General features: G+C 36.1%; 2 protein-coding genes across 3 annotated transcripts; one reads left to right on the top strand and one right to left on the bottom strand.

Moving 5' to 3' along the window:
- Window positions 1-1,664: 1,664 nt before the first annotated feature.
- Window positions 1,665-17,700, bottom strand: LOC118272730 (armadillo repeat-containing protein 8). 2 transcript variants are annotated; one of them, XM_050693458.1, is made up of 15 exons: window positions 17,396-17,700; window positions 17,099-17,312; window positions 16,613-16,819; window positions 14,603-14,834; window positions 12,247-12,381; window positions 10,725-10,827; window positions 9,212-9,427; window positions 8,565-8,636; window positions 8,341-8,476; window positions 8,004-8,095; window positions 7,487-7,666; window positions 6,500-6,646; window positions 5,375-5,462; window positions 4,432-4,601; window positions 1,665-4,154 (listed from the first exon to the last, which is right to left on the bottom strand). In XM_050693458.1, the coding sequence occupies exons 1-15, from the start codon at window positions 17,417-17,419 to the stop codon at window positions 4,128-4,130; spliced, it is 2,043 nt and encodes a 680-aa protein (XP_050549415.1). In that variant the 5' UTR covers window positions 17,420-17,700; the 3' UTR covers window positions 1,665-4,127. The 2 variants fall into 2 exon arrangements, with proteins under 2 accessions (XP_050549415.1, XP_050549416.1); XM_050693459.1 differs by lacking the exon at window positions 5,375-5,462 and having other exon boundaries at window positions 17,396-17,697.
- Window positions 17,701-17,919: 219 nt separating this feature from the next.
- LOC118272728 (ankyrin repeat domain-containing protein 54) lies at window positions 17,920-19,431 on the top strand. The gene has a single exon (XM_035589379.2). The coding sequence runs from the start codon at window positions 18,273-18,275 to the stop codon at window positions 19,071-19,073; it is 801 nt and encodes a 266-aa protein (XP_035445272.1). The 5' UTR covers window positions 17,920-18,272; the 3' UTR covers window positions 19,074-19,431.
- The last annotated feature ends 23 nt before the right edge of the window (window positions 19,432-19,454 follow it).

Here is a 19,454-nt window from a genome sequence, read left to right as displayed (position 1 = left end):
TATACACGGAGAGCTCTTATACGAACAACGACTAGACTACAATAGCCGAGCAGATCACAAAACGTTGCCGTTTTCCAGTAGTTGCAGATTTCAAGATTGTAGCAAGGTTACGAAGCTATTCTTAATATTTAAGGGGTTTTGAGCTGAAGGCTATTCTTTGATAGACTATAAAGGCTTTATAAACTGCTTGTTAAAAACCTTATCTCAATGTAGGTGCCTAAAGCCACGACCTAAATGTTAATTATGTTGTTACTGTGACAAAATATTAATAAGAACATCATTTGTTACTAAAATTAAGGTGGCTTTGTAACATAAAATCACGTTACTTAACCAAAGTCATTATTGTACCTAATTAAGTAAGTCATTATGTTATAATTTCCTCTGTAATATCTTCAGATTGTAGTAGCAATTAAAATCTTAATAGCGGTTAAGAGAGAATATAATGAACTGTGGAAAAGCAAGAACACAAGTTGACGGTAAGTACGTAAAACTATCTAAGGATAAAATTCATGTATGCATACAGTAGAAACGCGCCGCGTCGTGTCGTGGAATGCTGCTCATGAAAATGAGCCTCTAGCGTGGCTTGAAGTAGTAGTCGACAAGGTATTAAAAATAATAAAACTTATCTCGCCTCTTCTACGCTGCTGCTAGATAGATTTCCGCTATTTTCAGTTCAATCCCTTAGTCACTATTTTCTGTCCCAACCGTTCGGTTCGGTCCCATCGCATTTTTTTCACTAAAACGAATTCAATGAAATCCGTAATTAAACATTCTGTAGGTTAGCGTAGCCCACTATTAGAATTTTCTAATGTATAAAAGTGATTTTATATGGTGGTGAATAGTTAAATTTTCTTAGATAAAAATCAGATCGTCTAGAAAATGTGTAGGTACGTTTATTAAAGCTATATCAAATTACGTAGGCACCCCATTTAACAACCCTTAAAAAGAATAAATTACACTCGTATAGTGTTTTTATAAGGACAGAAAACAAAATAAACAAACCTTCAACCAAAATAAGCTGAGGAAACTAAATGTAGTTAACCTGCATGTTGGTTATTTACGTGGGTCGGTCGGATAGTACGTGACGATCGCTGCCGGCCGCCGTAGCCAACCCATTATCGGCATACAGGAGAAATATTGCACCAATAACCGACCAGTGTCGGGAAAAGGTGGGATAATGGAACGAAATGGTTATTGTTTTATATTATCTGTAGAGGTGGTTGTATACAATAGGCAGTGGGGATGAGGAACTTAATTTTATACAAGTGGTGTGTCTAGTGTGGAAAGAAAAGACTTGTGATTTCGGAATTTGCTTTCTAGGTGATATTTTATGCCGTACCAAAAAGATTACTTGTTTTTCAAGGTGTTTCCTGAGTCATGGTAGGAAAAAGTTAACCACAAAAAATCAATATACCTTTTTTATGGAATAGGGGCAATCAAGCAGACTGGTCACCTGATGATAAGCGATCAAGCACCGCCCATGGACACCCGCAACACCAGAAGAGGGGCAGGTGCGTTGCCGGCCTTTTTAAAAGGAGTACGCTCTTTTCTTGATGGTATAAAGGTCGTATCGGTTCGGAAACACCTCCGACGACAGCTCATTCCAGTTTTGCTGTGCGATGCAAGAAGTAGTATGTAGGGTGAATAAAAATAAAACAAAGATAGTTTTCGCATTATCTTCATATTAACATGAAAAACGTAACTTGTCATAAATAATAAAATTTTACAATTTCAGAATTTACATTTACTATGTCAAAGTAATGAGAAAAAATTAACAGACAACTTACAATTAAATAGAGAAATAATGAAATTGATGTTACGACTCATTCATTGAACAATCCAGACATACGTTCGTCAAAGAATTAGCCTAATCTATCAGTCGTTTGAACATAATTTTTATAATTTACAAAAAAAAACATCAAAAATGAAATATTTTCCACACTTGATTGCATTGATTACGACGATGCGATGCATTGATACCAATATTGGCAAATTGCTGAGCTTGCATTACTTATATTACATTCGAATATGTATTAAAAAACTTGAATGACACAGACAACATTGAATGACACAGATTCTTATCATGTAAGTTACGTACATTGAACATTGAGACAACAGCTAATTACAAATGTTAGCAACCAAGTGTGAAAACACAGATTCGTATTAACACAAAACAGAACAGAAACAAAACAATGTTCGCTACGATAAACCGCGTCTTTCTAACATAATCGAATGAGCAAACAATTTCATAAAGCTACCTTGATTCATTCTTAACTATACATACACAGCTTTGCCAACTTCTCATATAAATTCAAGATATTTTCCGATACTTAGAGCTCTTCAAACTATGTTTGGAGTCTACCCGTGTTCGAAAACGTTCGTTAAACTTTCAATATCGAGAAATACTCGAATAAATACGTCGAAAGTTGGGTTTTATAAGTTAAATTTGCATCAGATACATCAATGTTAGAAATCACATCAGTCTAACTGATCAGTTGGACTTCAAAAGAAACGACAAACGGGTATAGAAAAGGTGAATAACTGGTTAGAGAAGTTTCAAAAACTTAACATATTTTACAAGGTAAAGACACTCCGCTCACCCCTCCTTTCAAAGCTCAACCGGTAATAATATTTGATTATATAAATATAGTTTAGATACACAGAAATGGAAGAATTACATTTACACAGCGTTGGCATCGAATACATTTATTATTTTGTAGTTAAAGTATATGCGTATAAGCTATTATTTCGAAGGTAAGAAAGTATAAGGATGGATAAATAAATATTGCTTAACACAGCTGTAATCCCATCGCACAACCGTGACCAGTTCTCTTAGTACGAGTTTCCTTTATGTTTAACAAGATCGAAACGAGCGCGTTCGGCGCTCTTATTGGTTGGGTCATTGGATCCGGTCAATCAAAGCGCCGAACGCGCTCTCGTTTCGATCGCGTTAAACGTAAAGCAAACTTGTATTAAGGGCCCAGCAAGACAGAGACAGGAATATACGTTATAACGTGCTAAGCAATATTTATTTATTGAAAGTTTATCTACATTACATACATACATAGTTACATACATTCATACATTCAATGCGTTATCAAAAGCTACCTGTTTACCGTCGTCTAAGAGACTCGTTCTTAGCTTGGCGAAGCTCATTCCTTTCGTCTTTGAACAATTATTTACAGTATCTTAGGTACAAGGAAATGAGTCCGCCATATTTTCGTTCCCAATTTACGTTTTCTCGTCCGACCGTGGATATGGTGTTACTTGTTTAATAAGCACATTGACCGCCACAGCCTTTCCATATTTTAATTACCCTTCATACCGAGCCTTAGTCTACCTAGGATTTCACACACGCGGTCATAACGACATTTTAAAGACGCATTTAGTCATCACAGGAGATTTATTTCCAAAATATTTTACGTCAATTTATTAGACAAATATTTAATTTGGTTCTACCACACATTTAGTCATACAACTATTAATAAAACAATGATTATGATTTGGATGTAAAGCAAAAAGATATTATTACATAATATGAGTATTAAAACAGTACCAAACACCGTACATTAGGTACAATACTGATTCATTCGCGCAATAATTTCTACATTTATACATCCACTGTCGGACAATGTATACCGATTGAGTTGATTTCGTAAAACACACGCATAAAAAACGGTCGTAATATCAACAACTAACTAAATTACGCTATTGTAGTTTCACTACATTCGCTAGTTACACAAAAATATCCATTCTGCGAGGGATTCTAGCACCTCTGTCGTTGGAAACGCGTATCGATATCTTTGGGAGATACTCGTCAAACTGTTACATTAAAATGGTAGGAAACGTTAAAGGTTAGTAACGATGAACGATGACGACTACAGGATAAATTAATTCAATAAATAGTTGAATAACACACGTCGTCGACATAACAATTTGTGAACTTATTTTATGTACAATTAAATACTTAAAGCTAGACGTAGTGTCGTAATATCATAGGGTTTATGACTGGATAACTCACTGTCGGTAGTCGGTGTCGACTGAATCACAAGCGTTACTATATAACTAACAGACACTACCGCCTCATGCGCTTGTGTCTGTGCCCCTTGCGGCATTATGTGAAGTCGTTAAACTGCGCCAGGGCCGTCTTCACTCTGGAACAAAATATAATAATATAGCCTCTTGTTTTATTTCACGACATGCAATTGAGCTCTATCTTACATGATCTTAGCTTCAAATATAATCTCTAGTAACCAAATCGGATCAATACGACCCTTAAATCTATAAGAAAAGTGTAGCTTTGCATACAAGCAATAGTATCAGGTGATCTGTATACTCATTTGATCCCGATTCCATAAAAAAAATGGCTACTAATAGTTAGATTGCAGAGACTGGCCATAAAAAGCATAAAACGATAATAATGTAACGAACTTGTCGTGCAGATGAGCGGCGTCGTGCCTTGCGCGCAGCAGTTTGAGCGCGCGCAGCACGCCGAGGTCGGCCAGGCGCGCCTGCCGCGCCGCCGCGCCCGCCTCGCCGCGCCACACCAGGTTGCCCGCCACGAACAGCGCCGCCTCCTGCAGCTTGCTCTCCGGGTGCGCCTGCAATACACATACTTCTTTACACACGCCCACATATCTAACACTAGCTTCTGCCGGCAGGTTCGCCCGCGTTTCAGTGGGATTTAAAAGTATGTCTGTGTTATTCCAGACCATAATCTACCCCTGTTCCAAATTTCATCCCGATCCGAACAAATAAACATACAAACTTTCGCATTTATAATATTAGTAGGACTGAACAGAGACGTGTGACAAACAGTACAAGTCATTGTTGGTGGAGCACTCATAACCCTTAAATTGGTCGGATTAGTCTACTTTTGACATTTTCGCGCCTACTGATAATGGCAAGCTACATTACATTACCGCCTTGAGCAAAAAAACTGTTGTCGTCATTTTGCTATGCTTACAAACGTGATAAAAAGAAAAAAGCCTATGTAATAATGTTATGTAGAGTACAGGGAAAATAGACATCTCTGGATCGATATCACTGTTCCAATATAATATGGCAAAATTTAGAGCCACATCTTAAGCCTAACGTTAAATAAATAAACATTATACTTATATCTAACACAGCATACACTGACAAAAAGCAACACTCACATTCACACACAAAATTCACATCTCCGTTTAATGCCAATTTCAAAATACATCATAAACAAAAGAACTTTAGATTCAATTTTCAATGACAATTAACATCGCGGCTCATTCATACATTTGAAAATACGTCTTAATAAAGAGAACTTAAGATTCATTTTTGTAAATGAATATCGCGGTTCATTCATTCGTTCCCTCGCATCGTTTACATAGTGACATACCTTCCGCGGTCACTTGCACTGCCCACTGTATCGCTCTCGTCACGTACTCGGTCGAGGTTTGGCCCCACGACAGTTTCGAGGCCTGGACCTAAGGCCAACATCCCAACATCATCAGACATTCTTGCAAAAATGAACACAATCATTCATTTTAACAGAAACGTCTCTTATTGCTCGATTGTTAGAGTGGTGGGGTAGACTTTGTTAAATTCTGATATTTATAAAAGGGTTTATGAGTTTCTACTGAGGTTTACCAATCACACTTGCTTGCATCCATCACTTTCACACTTTTATTGATCCTATTTAATAATAAGCTTAAAATTTTAAAGATTCAAACACTCCAGCCATACTTCTCGCAATTTTAAAATCACTCATTCTTTATGCAACACACATTGGTTAGATAAGCCTAGTAAAGATATAGTAAAAGAGATATACGAAATTTAATTCATTTTAATAATTGTAAAAACAACAGACCAATCGCAGAAACGTGTCTTGACATTTGACTCTTATTCTGTAGCAATAAGGTCGATATTAACTCGTTCTACTAAGCCGCCATTGATAAACCTATCGACGGAGGATTTAGTAAGGCAGTCATGCATCGGATGATGATTTTAATTTACATATCAATCAAGGACAATGAATAGTGATGAATTTATGAATGACAGAATTGAATGGTGGGGAAATATTCGCTAATATATTTTGGAACGAACAAAATGTATCTATGTATAGTCTACAAAACAATACTTTTATGTGCCTGTGTGCGTTACTGTTTAGGATCAGTTCATATTTGACAGAACATGCGTCGCGCGAAGACAAATGTATAGAAAAACAGTTGACCGTTCACACTCAACCGATGATACGCTCGACGTATTTTACGTCACATATAAACCGACCCTTAAGGGCTCAAAATTAGCAACCTTCATTTTGCTATAGGTACAAAAACAAATTACAACTTTAACTGATGACAGTCCCTAACTCGCAAAAAAAACATAAATCGGAGACTAAAAAACAAAACGATGAATAACGAACATGACAAAACTGAAAGAACAAAAATGAAAATGATACCTAAGAGATGAAAAAAGGAAAAAAATATGACAAAATAATAATAAACATAAACAATGTTCTTACCAAATAGTCCACCAGTTTTCTAAGTACATCTTCGTTGGCCATGATGAGATCCTTGGCTTTCTCTCCGTCTCCAATGTTCCCCAGGATACAGAGCGCTTGCTCCTTCACCTCGGCAGGGTAGGAACCTTCCAGCACTACTATCACAGCCTGGAAACATAGATAGAGTATGATTTTATTGTAACTTTCGTGAGACATACTAAATTATTATATTCATGAGCAGCATTCCGCGACACACGACGCGGCGATTGTCGCGGAATGCTGCTCATGAATATGAGCCTCTAGCATGGCTTGAAACTAGTCGATTTCCTCGTCAAAACAATACGTGAGTAAGCCGATAACATAATAATTAATTTAGATAGAGTATGTTCAAAGTCTTTTATTTTAATTTAATTATTTAATTTTAAAAAGCACTCAAAAAAGGGCAGTAATTAAATGAAAATGTCTGCCTGTTGATCGAATCCAAACTGAAGGTATTTGTGATTGTTCAATAAGTGGCATGTATACTCTTCAAGAGTGGCACTAGGCTCATACCTACTTTATATCCACGGGGATACTGAGAGGCGGACTGGAACTGAGAGTTGGACTGGGACTATGAGTGAGTTTAGGACTAGAGAGATGATCCACTAAGATGTGGGACTGGGCCTAAAACTTTACAGAGACTAAAACACATGAAACGGGTACAGGTAACATAGAATACAATTAGACCCGTGTCAATATTTAAGATCATTTATTTCTACACTAGCTGCTTCCGTGCGGTTTCACCCGCTGTGCTTGGCTCCTATTGGTCATAGCGTGATGTTTTATAGCATATAACCTTCCTCGATAAATGCACTACCCAACACAAAAAGAATTATTCCAATCGGACCAGTAGTTCCGGAGATTAGCGAATTCAGTCAAACAAACAAACAAACTCTTCAGCTTTATAATATTAGTATAGAAATATAGATATAGATTTAGTAATATAAATGATCATCTTAGAGAAGCTACCTGCATAACTTGCGAGGAGTACTCGCTCATGATGGCGTCGATATGGTGCCTGGTGGACAGCAAGTTCCGCAGCAGGCCGAGGGTCTTCATGATGACGCGCGTGTCGCTGTCGCCCAGCAGACGGAACATCTGCTCCGTGCCCAGGCAACTTAGGATGCGCTGTTTCACTTTTTGTTCGGCCTAAAATAAAATATTTAAAAGTATAGCATTTATTCCTAATGTTCCTATCACCGCTCAAACTGCTGTGGTTCTTTCTTCAAAAAACCAGTACTGAATCAACTTGCACGAATCTCTCACAACTTTATTTGATTTGTCTGGACTTTAAAAGACTATGACCTCTGAGTTTGTTTCGGCATTTCTTCTCAGAGTAGTCCGATAGGAAATGCCGGCCTCATCTAGTTATTTTAGAGATTGAAGTGTAAAGGAGTTACATTGTAACCTATTTGCAAAATAAATATCATTTATCATTTATCACATAATAAAGTGGACTTAATAGCGACGTGATTGTGATATTTACCTGAAAAGCCATATTCATAAGCGCCCAAATCCCATTCAGTCGTAACGCAGCTTCGGGCATCTTTGTCAAATTACACAACATTTCTACTGCACCTAGAAAAATTAACGACAAATTGATTTCAATGCATAACTGTTACTACCTAAAACTAAGAAATTTACATTATATAATTAAGTCTACAATAAAGGTGTGCGAGAGTGGTCACCGGTGACCGCTTGGGTGTCGGGAAACTTGGGTATATAAGCAGATCAACAAAATTTGGCAACAAAATAACAAAAATCTGTTATTCTATTCTTACTTACGTACTAATAACAAAGTGCTTGAAAAATTTGTCACAAACCTTGATCCAACATTGGTTCTTTAGCTGGTGAAAACTCGAGAAGTAAATTGCAGAGAGTTGATGAGCCAACAGTTAAGAGTTCAGTTCCGGGCGAGTCACCAAGCAGTTGCATTAGAGGTTTCCATACGGCATGATCCTGAAAACAAAAACGTACGAGGTAATTTGCCATTCTAATTTGAACCTTAACCTTATAAGGATAGATTATTATTATGTTAAGTTGTTACCTGAAATGTTGTTCGTAGCTGTTGTACAGATCTTGACAGCGAGTGTAAGCACCTAACTGCTGCTAATCGTACCTGGAATAACGAGAAAACAATTGCTGATCAATTTATATTCGTAACAGTTTATGTCATACTTTGATTATATCAATATGCACATTGCTGTAGTGTTCTGGAGCTAACATTTTAATACATTTACAACTTTAATATATACAAGTGATGTAACGAATGTGATATTTTAGACATTCGCAGATGCGAATGATTTGTCACGATCATTTTGTCTTATCATCCATATATTATTAAATATTATAAAGCTGAAGAGTTTGTTTGTTTGATTGTTTGTTTGTTTGAACGCGCTAATCTCCGGAACTACTGGTCTGAATTGAATAATTCTTTTTGTGTTGGATAGTGCATTTATCGAGGAAGGTTATAGGCTATAAAACATCATGCTATGACCAATAGGAGCCGAGCAGAGCGGGTGAAACCGCGCGGAAGTAGCTAGTCATCCATATATTCTTAAAAAAATTCCAAAAACTTAAAACTTTCACTTTTGTTCCAAACGTTTCCATTCATTCGTTCGTTCGTTCGTTCGTCCATTCTTTCGTTCGTTCGTGTTTTTTTATTTACTGATTACATTAAAAACTTCCACTCACCGAAGCCTCAGGATTATTCATTCCATTGACAACATGGACCATCAGACCGTGAGTTTCAATGATCCTCTTCCTAATGTCTTCGTCATTGGCACCGAGCGACGCGAAGCATTTGAAGGCACCTTGCTTGGCGGCCGGCGACGGACAGTTAACTATCTCAGCTAGTGACGTCATCAGGTGGTTGGATATTGCCGCCAACCGTTGCAGGGATGTGTCTACCTAGAATTGTGTGAGAATAGATTAATTTATGTTGTTTTGGCTTATTGTAAAGGATGTATTTTAGAATAATTCTGTCATTTGGTGTTCCATTTTCTCTGTTTACTCGAATGAGAGACAGAATATGTGAACACATTAAGTGCCTTTTGATACGTTGCTGGTGCTGAGTGAGCGGTAACAAATGTACCGGGTGAAACCGAATGTACGCAATGGATAGCCATTATATACCTATGTACAGTAGAACTCCAATTATCCGAACTCCGACTATCCGAATCGCCGATTATCCGAATCACAAAAATTGTCCAAAAAAGTCTAAGTGCGCTATTATTCTCCCCCCCCGCGAAGCCAGTGTTTGCGCGTCAAGTCTTGACTTGACTTGTCTTAAATTGCCGTTGTGCCTACACTGACTTCCCCCCGCAATTTAATTCAATAAAAAAATAGTGCAATATCAAAACGTAGCTTTTATTCTCTTCAATGGCAATTTTTTTTAAAAATCCGATTATCCGAATATTTGATTATCCGAATGGGTCCCGGTCCCCATTAATTCGGATAATTGGAGTTCTACTGTATGTAACATACAGGTTTATACACACATGTTTGAGCAAATAAAATTTCTTATTCTATTCTATCTATACTCTTCACCCCCAGGTCTCTGGCACCAAACCGTGCGAAAAACCCATTAAGTTGCTCTTTAAAAACCTAAACACTGGTTGTTTTCTGTTGTAACCCTCGTATGTACTAGTTTCTTTGTTATCCATTACATGATTCATTTTACAATGCCAGTTAATCTTGTATTAGCAAGTTAAGATGATGATTACTAATACTATTGATAGTTAATAGTTAATACTGTGCCCTAGTAAGGTCAATAGTCAACTAAATGAACAGCTGCATGACCTAGTGTCGCAAGAACATGAGATGAATAATCGATTAATATATGTAATTGCAAGTAACTATGCAGTCTGCCATGACAAGATTCTGTATTTAAAAACCTACAAACTACAGAAACTTTCGATAAAATAATAAACAAAATCTATAGTTCCCACTAAAAGCGATCAAGCCTGTGCTTAATATTTTACACTGCCCACCCCTAGGATTTTCTACAAGAGTTCTCAAGTACAGTTAAAAAGGAATGCAAATAACATACAACAGATATGTGCATCCCTTTCCAACTGTACTTGAGTGTCATTCTATAATACAAGCCTATAACGAGTAGTATACAGTCTACTCATAAGACTACTCATGAATAAGATATAGTCTACTCATGAATAAGATGTTCTTACATGAGGCAACTGTAGCATACCTCTGCTAAGTAAGCTAAGGTCTCGGCGGCCGACGCCCGGATGTCCTCCGGCATGTCCTTCGTACACAGCCGCGCCAGGCAAGGCAGGGCTCCGAACACCACTCTACAATACAAACGAATAACATCTGTAATGCTAAATGATAAATGATATTTATTTTTGCAAATAGGTTACAATGTAACTCTTTTACACGTCAATCTCTTAAATAACTAGATGAGGCCGGCATTTCCTATCGGACTACTCTGAGAAGAAATGCCGAAACAAATTCAGAGGTCATAGTCTCTTTTAAAGTCCAGACAAAATCAATTAAAGAAGTCGGCTATGTACATATGGATTATATTACTCAAACAACTGTGAATGTTATATTAAGTAGCCTATTTACCATAATTATACATGTACTATAGACCAGTAATAAAAATCAAATGCTTTACTTATTTCATATGATTTAAATGCGGGAGAGCCATGTTTCGGCACGAATGGGCCGGCTCGACCGGAGTGATTTTGGAGTAATATCGGGCCTCACAGAAAACTGACGTAAAACAACGCTTGCGTTGTGTTTCTTAGAGTGAGTGAGGTTTCCGGAGGCCCAATTACCCCCCTTCTCAATCTTCCCAATCCCCGATTCCCTAACAACTCTTAAATTCCTAACCCCCAAAAGGGGTGGCAACGCATTTGTCCTCTGGTGTTTATGTATATGATTTTGTAAACTTTTTATAATATTATTATTGTAAAACTATCTATTTTTATTTTCAGGGCAAGTTTTGTCCAAAAGGTCCATTATTAATATCAAAATATTAGAAGCCAAGAAGTCTAGTCAATACAAGTAGTACAAGACACATTTGTTTGGTGCTGATAATAATCTGACATTGACCTGTGTGCGATACCTATCAAAGTTCATGCAAACATGACACTTACTTGTGTACCTACACTAAGTAAATACTCACACTTCTGTACACAGTTATTGATTCAGTCATTGTCAATATTACAGTGACACTACACTTTTTTTTAAAGAGTTGTTGATGGTACTATCATCTCTATATTATGTGCATAGGTATGTAAATGCTACTGCTATTGTATTGGTATAAAAGTTGAAGTGTATTATTCCTCAAACAATCAATGCTTGGTTATTATCTAAACTTGTTCTGTTCAAGTAACAAACTTTAAGAAAAAAATGTTTTAGTAAGATAAAAAGTTAGTCAATAAACGCGCACCACATATCAGGCACTTAAGAACCACTAAGTACTTTGACTGTAAACCTATAGAACTAAAGTAGTATTATGTGACTCATTCAAACACTCGGACGTCACACAATTTTAAAACGTTCTCAATAATAGTTCATAATTTCTTATTAAAGACAGAGACAGAAAGATATTTAAGTACAACTACAACTTAAACTTCTTTAGCGTCAGACGTATGGCAAAAGAAAATCGAATTTGGATCTATTCAGTAGCACAATAGAGTCTAAAATTGTTTAAAATGTAGACATACAAACTTCAGACAACTGAAATAAGGCACTATACATACCGAGCATCATCAGCAGGTATGGCATTAGCGCGATGCATGAAGGTGAGACACCGCGCCGCCCCCATCGCCACCGGGAGCGGTTTGTCTCGACACACCAACGTGGACAACAGCTCCGGTATCGTCTTGTCACCATGCCTGTAACAAACATATTTTATTATAAGCTTGTGTTAATTAAATAATACAATATTGCTAGCCGCTGGTGTTGTAAGAGCCAACAAATGGCCTATACATTAGGCCGCAGCGCTCTCCGATGGACAAACTTTTTAAATGATCTCTAAGCTGCTTGCCAGGCGTGGAGATTATGGAAAAACCTCTAAAATATGCTGATAATCCAGTGTGTTTGATGTTGAAGAGATATTTTAGCATGAAGCAAATACAATGAAGACGTGTCATAATTGGATTTCCCTTTAATATAATGCGTGACACTTCATGGGCAGCGCGGGACGTTACAAGCCCCCCTCCCCCTCTCTATTTTCCATCTAGCGGTCTCATACTACAAATATGTTGCCAATTGTCCATGTTTTAATGTGCCACTTTAAGAGTGCCTATAACCTATCTACACCAATTTACTTATAATATCATTGGGCAGAGCCATTGTTTTGTGTCACAGTGCACAATCACGTTAAGGCATCTCCTCTTTGTACTTACTTCATGTATTTTAGTAGATCTCAAATTCCTATAATAATATACACAATGAACATTCTCATGCCAATCGCTCCCATTTGTTATTTAAATACCTTCCCTTTCTTGGCAGCTGACAATGAACTTTGTCAAAGTCGAATCAATGACAAAACGGATCTATGCAAAAATCTGACGATGCAAAGATTAGATTTTCATCTTACATCCTGTACAACACAAATACATGCTTTGACTTATATAGTTAAAGTTGTCATACTATGATAATTATATGGTTGGGAGGGAGTAGAAAGGTATTGCATTACGCATAGAACTGAACCAAATATGTCACTGTTAGAAGATAATTACAAATAACAAATGGTTGAACTTTATTCTGTAGGTAGTCATACTTTTATACGTTAATATTAGCTACTTGTGCCCGCAGTTTCGTGTAGAATACGGACATTGTAAATTATTCTAAATTAAATGTAGCTAGCCTAAGTTACTCCTTACTACATCAGCTACCTGCCAATAAAAGTCCCGTCAAAATCGGTCCAGCTAATCTTTGAGCTACGTCGTTAACTTTAGCTCTCTGTCGGATCACCTCGTTACAGATTTGATCCTTCAGAAAGACTCTGAGCATAGCTCTCTCCATAGCTCGGTGCGCAACCTAAAATTGGTCGACCAGTCGTGTCGGAACCACTGATAGTCTCAGCTCCGTATGTACTTACTGGAATTCTAAATTATCATATTCAAATTAAAATAAACACTTCATGTCTGTTATTGTACAAGTATAGAATATGTAGATAGTAGACACTTAACGTTATTCGACTTGGCAACTAGAGATATCAAGTTGTTGCAAATAGCGAAAGCTATTAACTATAAACATTAATAGATTAACTACATCGACGTAACGTTCTACGGAGCAATAATTAATTACTTGCAGAAATAAATAGCTACTTTAATTAAGTAATCTCTCAGTAAGAGCACAAATTATGTATATTAGTTAGATTTCATGCAGAGACTACAGTAGTCTAAGGGCCGCGGCCGTAGCGACCGTTAATAATTAAGTCTTTGACTGCCAATAGAAAACTGTTGAAGGCTACTATTTAGAAAAAATAATAATAATAGCATAGCAACAAGTAAAAATCTAAAACATATGACTGTCATATAAAAAAAATCGATAAAACATTACATAATATGCAGTTACATCATCACCAATAAGTAACATAAATATATAGTTCTTTTCTCTTTCACTCTTTTGGCAGAGAGTGAGATATAACATACTACTGCTACAATAACATAAAGTACCTTCAGTCGCTATTAACACCAGTAGGAAGAAGTCAATCAAGTTCAACTCAAAACACATAATTTTCAAGGCCGAGGCCACACCTCTATAACATGCTGTATAAAAAAACCTATACTTAATATGTATACTTACTTCTTGATAACTTGGCTTGGCTATGGTATATTTTTTAACTTTAAAAAAAAATGTAATAGGTAGATTTTAAATTAGGATCTTAGTTATTTATTACATATTTAACCCTTTAACCGCCAATTTAAATATAATTACCGAGCCAATAGCGCGCGGATACAAAACAAAAAAATATGTACACTATACATATAAGGAGGAGCAATCATGTGAATAGAACGAAAAAATCATGCATGTTCTGACACGGAAATATGTACACAGGCAGTTATAGGGTTAAATTCTATTAAGATAAACACAAAAAGTATTTACCTAGTATTCAAGGCAATCTGTGAGACGCTGGTATTCTCAAAGCACATGGCAGCTAGAAGGTCGAGGGCCGGGAGAGCCGGCGCGGCAGGCGGCGTGGCGGCCAGCAGCGCCGCGGCCGCTTCACAAGCCCCCGCAGCACACAGCGCCTCCTGCTCCCCCGCGCCCGTGCACCAGATCGAGAGGATCCTCACCACGCAAGCTCGAGCCGTCGGTGATCCTTCCCGTGCTATTTCTGTTGAACATTCTTTTGTTAACTTCTGACTGATAAGCAAGGTCTCCGAAAATGAGTATTGGTTGGGTATTATTGGGTTTTTTGAAACTGCTCAGTGGGAGTAGCAGGAGTCTGGTATTCATCCTGAACATAATAATAGACTTGCCCCTAATTACATGAGACTCATAACATTTGGGGAATGTATGTATTACATTGCTATAGAAATTAAGCTAGACTAACAAAATGTACACTATCTAGGTATCTATTACAGGTTTTCTATAATAATGTATCAAGAGATTTCTTTGCCTTTATTGTTTATAAACTTGGTAACAAAAATGAATAGGTAGTTTTACCTAGACGAATGCCAATAACATTACTTCACATGTGTATAATTTAACGCTTATTTTAAAAACAAACAGTAAACAATACCTTGGCATTGAACATACTTAAAGTTGATTATATATTTTTCAATCAAGTTTTTATAACATAACACAAAGATTTCTAAAAATCGAAGTCTATTCGAAATGAAACTTTAAAAATGGGCTGTAGGGTTTATTTTTCCACTGCAAATGTAGAAAGACATGAGTAATTGTTAGACAATTGGACAGCACTATTTGAAATATTTGTACAATCGAATATTTTTGCATTATATCAATTCTTTGGTATAGATTTATCAGAAATAGTAAAATAGAAATACAATTAAAATTTCTGTCAATATACATTTTTGTGGGTGAGACACTACTGTAACATCGTGAGGAAAGCTGGGATAATAATTTCTAATTGAGCAAGCATGGTGATTAATACTCAAACATTAAAAAGAGCAAGCATTGTGATTAATGCTTCAACCCGAACCTACTGTACAACACTATTGTATAAAAATATTTGTTGTAAACTCATGTTTTTACGATAAATATATTCTATTCTATTTATTGACCAATATCTGGATTATGATTTAGCTTAGACCTAAATGTTATTATACATATCTAAAATACTTATTATAGGTATTAAATAACAAAGAATATTCTGTGTTTATTAAATGGTTGCAACCTCGCCTGATGAAGTATAAGGGTTGATCCTTATAACCTCAAGTTTAGCATAAAGTTATGTTATATTTTATATTAGAAACAAAGTTTATTTCTATTAAGAAATACCCAACAAGTTTCAACTCTAACATAGAATAACATAACATAAGGATAAAAAACTAAAAGTGAATGTTCATCCTATTTGCTGAAGGAATCGCTAAGATTACGCAATTGATATAAACCAATACATAAGACCTTATTATCTTAAAATCCTAGAAAAAAAATCCATGTAATATGATGTGCATTATAATTGAGAAATGTAAGAACATTAGATATGACCTTGTGGCATAGAAAACATTCACCGTTGTCGAAACAACCTTCAGGCAAGTGAGATCAGAACATTGCAACATCTGCAAATAGTATTGTCTTAAATTGCAAAGTTGATGGACTAGAAGATTAATTGCTTGTATTATATTAAATAATGACTAATAATGATAATGATTATTATTTAAATAATTATATTATTAAATTTCATTTATATGATTAATTGCTCAAGAGTGAAACTACAATGCAACCTTGCTTGAGGGCTCTTGAGTTAGTCTACTAAATATGTAAAGGCTTGGTTCAAGTAGTATACTAGTTGTATCAAAATACTTATTCTTTAAATAATCTCAATATGCAAACAGCTATCAGTATCAGTTCCACTCATGAAAATGACTAAAGATTACTTTTATGTTCAATTATATTAGGTAAATAAGTAACGAGTTTCCAACTTACGTGTAAGTCTGCTCAACAGCCTCATATCTGCTGGTAAAGCAGATATTGGTGCCGGTGGATGCAGGAACACACTCCTTAGCGCACATAGTCCAGCTTCTGCCAACTTTGTACCAACGGGGGCGTTCCTTAAGAGGTCCACTAGAGCTGTCGCTGTGCCTTGCTCTACTAATGATCTGACATTTTCTTCTGTGCCTTTTGCAAGTGAACCTGTGTGAATGAAACATTAAATATTAGTTACAGATGTTGAACTTAGGTAATACTGGGTGGGTCATCTTATTTTGAAGTTGCTATGCTTCAGAATAGTAAAAAAAGCATATAAACAATGTCACAATATCATTTTTAAGACAACTATTATCAGTATCATAAAACTTATAGGATTTGAACTCCAATTTAATTTAAGTTTGGACCACAGCATTAAAATATTTTCTTAAATCAGACATTATTTTTAATATCTATAATTTTAATTACTAATTTAGGATAGCTTACCAATTGTGATAGTAGCTTCGAGTCTTATGTTAGGGTCCAATGTTTCATCAGACATTAGCTGAAGAAGACGCGGCACTACTCCTTGCTGTATCACTGAACTCTTCTGTCGATTGCTGCCTATCACTGAGTTCTTCAGCGTCACTAAGGCATCCACAACCTTTGGCGTGTCTGGTGAGTACAGCTCGTCGATATACGAACGTGAACTTTCAATATCCTATCGGCAAAATGTTTTAGGTTAAACACATAATAACTGACCAATCATAAGTTTAAACCACAACATCGACATCATTAACTTACCATGAATACTGTTAATTGTTGCATGTTTTATCTATAATTTACGCAGTATTGTTGGTAAAAATAACGTTCGAAATTTCTTCCGAGGCCGAATACGCTGTCAATTCGCCACCTGTCATTGAAGCTCCCGTTCGTCCACAGTCAATGAGTTTTTATTTTTTCATGGGAACTGTATGGGTGCGTTCCTATTGTATTTTTTTGTAACATTAACGCTGGTGAGATTCTATTTGTTTTATCTTTCAACTCAACAATATGTCATATTACCAAAAATAAAACAAGGGTATGATTATATTCAGTTTTTAGTAACTACCCAATCAACAGAAATAGAAACTGAACCCTTAGCCTTTCCACTTTACTATTCTTATTGTCTATGATGAATATTTTTGAACTTTGGACTCGGACTTGGATGCACATTACACTCAGGTGGCGTACTCTAGTCATCGAGTTATTGTTTATCATAAGACTGGATGAGATATATTTGTTATTGAATTTGAAAATTTTATCCAAATATTAAATTTAATTATCAAATGAATTCATTTTCATTTACGTTCACGTGAGAAAACCTTACACCGTTAATAATTTTCAATAATAAAAACAAATAAACAAACAAAAAAAGTTGCATCTATTAACAATGTTACAATACCAAAAAAATATCAGGTGAAACTTGGTGAAAGAAAGAAAGGAAACAGAAATATAAATTATGACAGCTCCTCGCCTAGTATAAACAAGTCGATTTTAACTTTCTTCTACTTTGTTTTATGCTTAACTAATTATTTCTTAGTGCAAAGTTTTATGAATCCTGGAACAGAAGTTGACACAGAAAGTTTGAAATTATCAAGAACATTGTTTCTACTGTGTGGTGAATAGATATTGGTATACCATGGCCGACTCTGGGGTAGACACCAGTAATGAGAGCAGCGATAATCCAATATTTGACCACTCCCAGTGCATTTTAGAATTCAGCCCACCAGCTATACCCATCAATCAAGCTGGCCAGCCGATGCCAATAGACTTTTTAACAGAACCACACGAACACGTCGGAAAAATCAAGTGTTCTACTAAAGCCAGACAATACAGATTGAAATACAGGTACGGTGGTGCAAAATGTTCGTCCAAAAACCACAAACTACGCTTCGCCGCCTCCACTAACAACACAGAACTTGTGGAGAAACTTCTGTTATCAGGAGCTGACCCAAATTCTTCAGATGAACACAAAAGAAGTCCATTGCATTTAGCTGCTTGTCGTGGTTACGTTGACGTCATTAAAATCTTGTTGAGACATGGTGCTAACCCCAACATTAAAGATACATTGGGCAATACACCCCTTCACCTTGCAGCCTGCACCAATCACATTCCTGTTGTGATCGAACTACTTGATGCTGGCACAGATGTGAGTTCTCACGACAAGAACGGACACAATCCTATACAATTAGCCCAGAGCAAACTGAAATTAATACAAATGCGTCCCAGTGGGGCTGGGCACTTTGAGGAGACGAAACACCTGATTGGAGAAATATGTTTAGTTGTTGAAATGATGCTAAAGTATATGAAGATGCAGAAAGCTGACGCTAGTGATTTGGAGTCTGTCTGCCAAAGACTAGAGCGTGTCAGTACTCGTGAACAAGTTGATTCTGAAGTACAAAACCTTTTGGACAGTTTAGATTCTCTCAAATTGAGATAATTGTTTAAAATTATACAAATGTTCATGAAGACTGTTTTTGAATGTAACTTTGAATGTCTAAGATTAAGAGAGCTCAGTAAAATGTTTAGATATTCTAAACCATTTTATTGACAAGATAAATAATAATGTTAAAATTTAAAACTTATTTTTTGGCAATTTGTTATATTTCATTATAGTCTATGTATGTAAAATTGCCATATAAGTTAATTGTAATCACAAAGCTATGATTTTGTATTGTGTGTTGGTTTTCGTTATAATTATTTCCTTTCAAAATGACTAACAAACAAGTCATATTAGTTGTAAGTATACTTTAGTGATTGATCAGATGAAGATTATAATAAAGAGTTATTACTATTTCCATATTTTTTTATTAATATAAAA

The sequence above is a fragment of the Spodoptera frugiperda genome, chromosome 4 (genome assembly GCF_023101765.2).
Source record: "Spodoptera frugiperda isolate SF20-4 chromosome 4, AGI-APGP_CSIRO_Sfru_2.0, whole genome shotgun sequence".
Classification (NCBI taxonomy): Eukaryota; Metazoa; Arthropoda; class Insecta; order Lepidoptera; family Noctuidae; genus Spodoptera; species Spodoptera frugiperda.
This window is presented reverse-complemented; position numbering and strand designations above follow the sequence as displayed.